Below are 8,065 nucleotides of genomic sequence, written 5' to 3'. Positions count from 1 at the left end.
GGAGGACACGTGGGGTCTGGTTCTTCTGGCCACTAACAAGGAATCATCCTCCCTTCCAACTCCATTGACACCCAAACCCTGACCAGCACGTGTCTCATCACACCATCCGACCCAGAGGCTGGAAGAGGGGTTATAGCAGGAGGACCTGCCCTGCCCAGCCTCAGAGGGAGGTCATGGTAGCCAGGACCGAGCAGGCCCTCTTTCCACAGGTTCCTCTGCTGTTTAATGGCTGCCGCTCTGGGGAAATCTTTGCTATTGATCTGCGTTGTGGAAATCAAGGCAAGGGGTGGAAGGCCACCCACCTGTTTCATGACTCAGCAGTGACCTCTGTGCGGATCCTCCAAGATGAGCAATACCTGATGGCATCAGACATGGCTGGAAAGGTAGGGGATCATGAACTTTCTCAGGCCACAGGGTCTCGTGGCCCAGAGACCTGCCAGGGGAAAGGGTTCTGCTGAAGAGGTCCTCATACCGAGAGCCCAGGCAGGGGAAGTTCACTGAAGACCAAGTGATTTGTTGGCCCTGCATGGGGACTGCTTTGTTGCCCATACGAGCCTAATCTGATGTGAACAAAAGTGAAAAGGATTCTCTGGTTATGTACCTTTCTTTTTTTTTTTTGCGACGAAATCTTGCTGTGTTGCCCAGGCTGGAGTGCAATGGTGCAATCTCGGCTCACTGCAACCTCCATCTCTCAGGTTCAAGCGATTCTCCTGCCTCAGCCTCCTGAGTAGCTGAGATTGCAGGCATCCGGATAATTTTTGTATTTTTAGTAGAGACGGAGTTTCACCATGTTGGTCAGGCTGATCTCGAACTCCTGACCTCATGATCTGCCCATCTTGACCTCCCAAAGTGCTGGGATTACAGACGTGAGCCACCACGCCCGACCTGGTTACATGCTTTTGATGGACACCAAGGCTCAGGAATTCGAGATGGAGATCTTCATGACCTGCACGGGCCACTGGAGACCACCTTGCCTTCCTGGCTTCACACTTGGGGACCACCATGGTACCTCCTGGCCCCTCTGATGGCTCCTGGTGCTTCTTTCCACAGATCAAGCTGTGGGACCTAAGGACCACTAAGTGCATAAGGCAGTACGAAGGCCACGTGAATGAGTATGCCTACCTGCCCCTGCATGTGCACGAGGAAGAAGGAATCCTGGTGGCAGGTACTTGAGGAAGGAAGGGGAAGTTCCACCCCATCAAATACTGTCTCTCAGGGCAATCCCAGCAACTTCAGCAGTGGAGGGAAAAGTTACCCCAAAACAGGACTGAATCGAGGGGAGTGTGGACAGTTGGGTGGGGAGACTAGGAGGGAAGTAGAATTGGATATATTAGTAATCAGCAGTGTAAATAAACGTCCACTAGGTGGACAGCCTCATCCCATGTCAGTGGGCAAACATCACTTCAGAAACAGGCAGGTGGGGAGGTGCTGGGGAGCCTGGGTTTGGAGTTTGCGTGGATTTCATCAGGCCAGCATAATCCCACCACGCAGCTATCTTACCCAAAAACGTGGGCTCCTTGTTGTCTCTCCTCACATTTCCACCAGCGGATGCTGAGAAAAGAAGTTATGGTCATTGTAAAGATTATTGGCCCCAGCCCGGCACGGTAGCTCACGCCCGTAATCCCAACACTGTGGGAGGCCAAGGAGGGCGGATCACGAGGCCACGAGATTGAGACCATCCTGGCCAGCATGGTGAAACCCGTTACTACTAAAATACAAAAACTAACTGGGCATGGTGGCACCTGCCTGTAATCCCAGCTACTCGGGGAAGCAGGAGAATTGCTTGGACCAGGAAGTCGGAGGTTACAGTGAGCCAAGATTGCGCCACTGTACTCCAGCCTGGTGACAGAGCGAGACTCCTTCTCAAAATAAATAAATAAATAAAAAAGATTCATGGGCCGTTTACTACCATCCCTGTGGCTCCACAATCTGCAGATTAGGAACGCTGTCTGGCCACTGAGCCCCTGGGAAGGGAGTTACCAGTTGATTACAGATGATAGTGGCCACAGCAGGCTCAGTGCTTTCACACTGAAATAGTGGCCCTGACACTGCAGAATGTGTTCTCAGTCTTCATGAACCACCTCTACTGGTATTCCTATGGAAAGGGCTGATTCCCCATGGGACATTTCTGTGGCTAGGAAGCATCACTTTGTTAGAACGTTCTTAGACTTATTTACTATTCTCATCAACACCAGGACTTCGCTTCCTTTTTGAATCGATTTTTCACCTATTTTTATCACAGAAGAGCTCCTGTGAGCTGGATGATAGAGAGAGCTCAGCCTTGCTGAAAGGCAGATGCAGGTGGTCGCCAGCTGCAGTAATAAACTGCAGCCGGGATTCAGCTTCAGCCAAGGTAGCACTTCTGGTCTCAGAGTCACACAAGTGATCAGAATCACAAATGTGAAATCCATGACTTCCCAAGGCCTGTCCTCTTCTGCTGAAGTTCTCCAGTAGTATATATCATGTTTCTGGGCTGCTGTAACCCATGCTGTTGTGTGTCACAGTCCTCAGAACTGGAGCCCTGAAGACTGAAACTGGTCTTAGGAACTGAAGCATTAAACCAGAAAGAGCTGTGGGGAGAGTTGTCAACCTAGTCCATCCCCAGGATGTAATGACCTTGACAGACTTTTACTGTATCATAAAAAAATCAGGCCAGGCGTGGTAGCTATAATTACTAGCACTTAGGAAGCTTGAGTCTGGGAGTTTAGGACCAGCCGGGGCAACATAGCAAGACCCTATCTCAAAAAAAAAAAAAAATTAGGCATGGTGGCACACACCTGTAGTCCCAGTTAACTCAGGAAGCTGAGGTAACTCAGGAGTTCAAGGGTGCAGTGAGCCCAGATTGCACCACTGCACCCCAGCCTGGGCGACAGAACAAGACCTTGTCCCTAAAAATTGGGAGAAATCAGTTGCATGTCACCTAGACCAGGTGGGCTGCGCTCACACTTGAACATTCTGTGACATCAAGAGCAGCAGAATCCCCAGACATCAGCCAGGATACCTCCAAGCCACTCGTGGCATCACACAGCCAACCAGGGCATCTTGTCATTGTTCTAGCACAACAGGGCGACTTGCGTTATCCGTAGAAATGCTGTCTGTTAATGAGTTTGTGTTTTGGCTCACATGAAATCACAGCCCTGGGGAATCTTGAGAAGCCATGTCCACATGTAGGTGAGTTTTCCTTTGCATTCTCTCACTAGCCTGCCATGTGTCTTTCCTCTTTCCTAGTGGGCCAGGACTGCTACACGAGAATCTGGAGCCTCCACGATGCCCACCTACTCAGAACCATACCCTCCCCGTACCCTGCCTCCAAGGCCGACATTCCCAGTGTGGCCTTCTCGTCGCGGCTGGGGGGCTCCCGGGGTGCGCCGGGGCTGCTCATGGCTGTCGGGCAGGACCTTTACTGTTACTCCTACAGCTAATTCTGCAGGGTACAGCCCAGAGCTATGTGGATTTGACTTACGGAAGGAAAGTGTAACTTTTTACTGCATCTGATGAGGGCGTTTGAAGTGACAGTGTGCACAGATCCCATCCTCTGGCTGCTAGGAGAAAAGTGCTGAACGTTCTGTGTGGAGACACTCAGGAAAGTTATTTGAGTTAAATTGCTGGCTCAGAGCTTGGAAGTCCTTTTCATAAAAGGTACCTATTTCCTTTTCTTACTGAATTCTTAGAACTTACTTAACCCTCCCTACCTTTTCTTAACAAATAAAGACTTTTCTAAGGACTGAAGATTGGCAAAAACTAAAAGCTTCTTCCACCAAGAGCCCATTGGAGAAGCCCAGCGATGAGACGGTGAGATGGTTTGAGCCCTCGGTGCCTGGGTCGCAGGAAGACCTGCATCTGTACTTGGGGAAGCCAGCGGGAGAGGACAGGGAGGTTACTTCTCTAAGTCTCTGCAGAAATATTGAAGGCTGGAGTTTGGAATCCTTAAACTTGGCCTTCTCAAACTCAACAGCAGATCTCTGGGATTCTCCTTTTATTATCCAAAGGCATTGGAAGGAAAGATGGATCTTCTTACATGCTAGGAGTTTTAAACAGTCCTTAACATGCCTTTGTTGAAGCACCTTCCAGAATGTAAGGTACAGCAGCTCTGGTTTCTATTACAGTGACTTGAATGTCAGATTCAAGGGCCTGGCATCAGAGTGAATTGGTTTTGACTTTTTGTAGTCTAGGAGCGAAGGTTTGTGAGATGTTTATTCAGTGTTAAACAGCCTGTTTTTCTACCAAACAATAAACCAAGAAAAGAACCATGGTGTGACATGCGCTTCTGTGAATGACTCAGGAGATCATGAAGCTTGGGCTGCTGGGACCAGCTTTCATAGCCTTCCTGGAGAGCTTCCCTGGGCCCCTCCAGACCCACTCTGCCCTCATCATCTCTCCATCTCCACCCTGCTCTGTGCATGCCCAAGAGACTCACCTCTGGACTAGGTCAGGGTTCCCTGGCTCCCAGCAGCCAGGTAAGTTCAGCCCGTGGGAAGCAGCAGCAGAACACAGAGGGCAAGAGAAGAGGAAGGTGGGATCGCTGGTTCCCCGGCTCCCTTCTGGCTGGGCTATGGGTGGCTGTAACTAAAACCCACCACTTCTATTGGAAAGTGCTCAGAGAGAGCCGGGTTCCAACAACTCACCATTTGTCCCTTCAGACCTACAGCTGGTCATCGCACCTCACTGCTGCTGGCCCAGGATGCCTCACTAGGTAGACTCTCAGCCACTTGAATGTTCCATCCATTTCCTGCCAGTACCCTGACTAATACAACGTATTCTATAGAGAACCAAAAAAAATTTTTTTTGAGACAGGGTCTTATTCTGTCACCCTGGCTGGAATGCGGTGGCACGATTTTGGCTTACTGTAACCACCACCTTCTGTATTCAAGGGATCCTCCCACTTCAGCGTCTTGAGTAGCTGGGACTACAGAGACAGGGTTTCACAGTGTTGCCCAGGCTGGTCTTGAACTCTTGAGCTCAAGTGATCTGCCCATCTCGGCCTCCCAAAGTGCTGGACTACAGGCATAAGCCATCACACCCGGAATCAACTCATGTAATTTTACGACAGAAGGAACCATAGTCTGGGGAGGGAAAAAGGAAGAACCTGAGGGTTTAAAGGCTTGGAAATAATGTGGTGTACACATTTGGAAAAAGCTTTTTAATTTTCTTTTTTGAGACAAGAGTCCCATTCTGTGTCACCCAGGCTGGAAGTGCAGTGGCACGGTCACAGCTCACTGCAGCCTCAAACCGCTGGGCTCAAGCGATCCTGCAGTCTCAGCCTCCTGAGTAACTGGGACTACAAGCGTGTGTCACCACGCCTGGCGGTTAATTTTTTGATTTTTTTTGTAGAGATGGGTCTGGCCATGTTACCTAGGCTAGTCTGAAACTTCTGGGTTCAAGTGGCCCTCTTGCCTCAGCCTCCTAAAGTGCTGGGATTATAGGTGTGAGCCACTGTGCCCAGCCTACTTTGTTTTTTGTTTTTTGGTTTTTTTTTTGTTTTGAGACGGAGTTTTGCTCTCGTTGCCCAGGCTGGAGTGCAGTGGCGCCATCTCAGCTCACTGCACCCTCTGCCTCCCGGGTTCAAGTGACTCTCCTGCCTCAGCCTTCCTGAGTAGCTGGGATTACAGGCATGTACCACCATGCCCAGCTACTTTTTTTGTATTTTTAGTAGAGACGGGGTTTCTCCATGTTGGTCACGCTGGTCTCAAACTCCTGACCTCAGGTGATCCACCTGTCTCAGCCTCCCAAAGTGCTGGGATTGCAGGCTTAAGCCACCGCACCTGGCTCGGTTCTTAAATATATTGAATCTGTCCGCCTGAGTTACCTAAGGCTGTGATCTCTTCCCTCTCCCACCAGCAAACCCCAGGGCAGTTTGTACTGTGCCCTCTCAGCACTGTGGGTGGCTGGCAGTCTTCTGTATTCTCTTCCCCACTTTCAGGATCATGGTGGTACAGGAAGGGATGGCTGGATAGTAGATTACATCCACATCTTCAGGAAAGGACAGAGATACCTCAACAGGAGAAGTTGGGCAGGGACAGGCAAGTGCTGCCTCCATTTCCAGCCTCATCATGGTTCCTAGGCCATAGCGAAGCCTGGTTGAGGGGAAGAGGCCCAGGGACTGCATCCTTCCGGCTTTTCTTCACATACACAAGCAGATGGTGCCACAGTGCTCCCTGATATTAGCTGATAAGCACCCACTGTATGTCAGCCCCCCCGCCCTCTATTTTTTGAGACATGGTCTCACTCTGTCGCCCAAGCTGGACTGCATGAATTGCAGTAGCACAGTTACTACTCACTGCAGTCTTGACCTCCTGGGCTTGAGCAATCCTCCCACCTCAGCCTTCTGAGCAGTTGGGCCCACAGGTGTGCACCACCACACTCAGTTAATTTTTTACTTTTTGTAGAGATGGAGTCTCCCTGTGTTTCCCAGGCTGGTCTTGAACTCCTAGGCTCAAGTGATCCTCTGGCCTCAGCCTCCCAAAGTGCTGGCATTACAGACATGAGCCATTTGTAAGGCGCTTCTCACCCTCACATTAACCCCACAGCACAGTTTGGGAAACAAGTTTCTTGAGTTAAAGTGGTTTGGCAAGAAGGGCTGAGCTGGGATTAAGATTCCACTCTTCCCAACTCTGAAGCCCCTGTTTCCCTCACTGCTGTGTCCTGCTCATTTTCCGGGCCCAGATTAACAACAGTGGGAAAGAGTTGAGAGATTTTTCTAATAGGGTAAACCCTCCTCCCAGCCCCACTCTACCATCCTGGGCCACTCCTCTAGTCACAGGATCCTTTGTACATTTGGTCCAATTGATTTTGAGCTCATCCATTTCTTCCACATGGGTTAGAGACAAGGGTGACATTATTCTCATTTCTCGTGAGAGAAAGCCCAGCTCTGCCAAGCCCAGAATTTCTGACCCCTCCTGTCCCAGCACAAACCATTCACAGTCTTCCTGCAGTTATTCCTGTTCCGGGGTTTTATTTCTAGGAAGCCTGTCCCTCAACCTTACCAGCCCTTGGCTTTTCAACCCAGAGGCTCGGGACATTTGAGGATTGCATGTTCGGCTGCAGGCATGGGGAATGCATGACTACGCCTGGTTGGCATCCCATACCACACCCAGGGGAATGGGGAAGCCAAGAGGTGGACTGAATGCAGGCTCAGGCCTCTCTCCTCGCCCCCAAGGGCATCCTCTCCAGCAGGTGACTGGGCATGACCACTGCAGTGCTGGTCTGAAACCGGTCAGTGGGTTCAGTGGAAGGTTTGACTACCACGGGAACACCCCAGCTCTCTGCCGGAGCACATCTGTCTTTGGAGCGGTCACCCACCTCCCTCTGTTCTAACAGCATCTCTTCCCTTCATAGTCCTCAACCTGAATTTCTAAGACAGATGTTTAGATGAACTCTCAATGTTACTTTGCACGAAAAAAGTTTGTGTCTCCAAGTGTGCTGTTTCTTCCCTGAGATTGGAGAAAGGAGCCAGCTCTATTCTTGGCTTCTCTTGCCCCTGGAAAGGCGATGAGGGGAGAAAGGGCTTCTCAGGCCTACGCCCTTGCACTCCATACCAACGAGTGCCAGGTTTGAAAGGAGAGGCTTCAGTTCTCCCCTGCCAGTGGGATAAGGAGGAGCCACACTACTCAACCTCAATAAAGCACTCCCCCAGCTATCAGCAGAGCCCCAGGTCAGAGCTGGCTATTGTTCCATCAAAGAACAGAGCAAAAGCCAAGCTTTGTGGTTAATGCCTGTAATCCCAGTACTTTGGGAGGCTGAAGTGAGGCCGAGACGGGAAGATTGCTTGAGCTCAGGCAGGTGGATCACTTGAAATCAGCCTGGGCAACATGCAGAAACCCTATCTTTACAAAACACACACACACACACACACACACACGCGCACTTTATATATAGATAGAGTCTCACTCTTAGTCCAGCCTGGAGTACAGTGGTGTGATTTCAGCTCACTGCAACCTCCGCCTCCCAGAGTTCAAACAATTCTCCTGCCTCAGCCTCCCTAGTAGCTGGGATTACAGGTGCCTGCTACCAAGCCCACCTAATTTTTTTGTATTTTTAGCGGCGATGGGGTTTCGCCATGTTGGTC

The 8,065-nt window shown here is 50.4% G+C and overlaps 1 protein-coding gene across 1 annotated transcript in view; it reads left to right on the top strand.

Moving 5' to 3' along the window:
• DCAF4 (DDB1 and CUL4 associated factor 4) overlaps positions 1-4,247 on the top strand; it is a 34,699-nt gene extending 30,452 nt beyond the window's left edge. Inside the window, exons 15-17 of the mRNA XM_011949620.1 lie at positions 210-383; positions 1,051-1,165; positions 3,229-4,247. Of these exons, the coding sequence (XP_011805010.1) occupies positions 210-383; positions 1,051-1,165; positions 3,229-3,422 (483 nt within the window). The 3' untranslated portion in view covers positions 3,423-4,247. The remainder of the gene's footprint in view (positions 1-209; positions 384-1,050; positions 1,166-3,228) is intronic.
• The last annotated feature ends 3,818 nt before the right edge of the window (positions 4,248-8,065 follow it).

Source organism: Colobus angolensis, unplaced genomic scaffold (assembly GCF_000951035.1).
Source record: "Colobus angolensis palliatus isolate OR3802 unplaced genomic scaffold, Cang.pa_1.0 Scaffold3, whole genome shotgun sequence".
Classification (NCBI taxonomy): domain Eukaryota; kingdom Metazoa; phylum Chordata; class Mammalia; order Primates; family Cercopithecidae; genus Colobus; species Colobus angolensis.
Note: the sequence above shows the minus strand (reverse complement) of the source record. Positions and strands in the feature narration are given on the sequence as shown.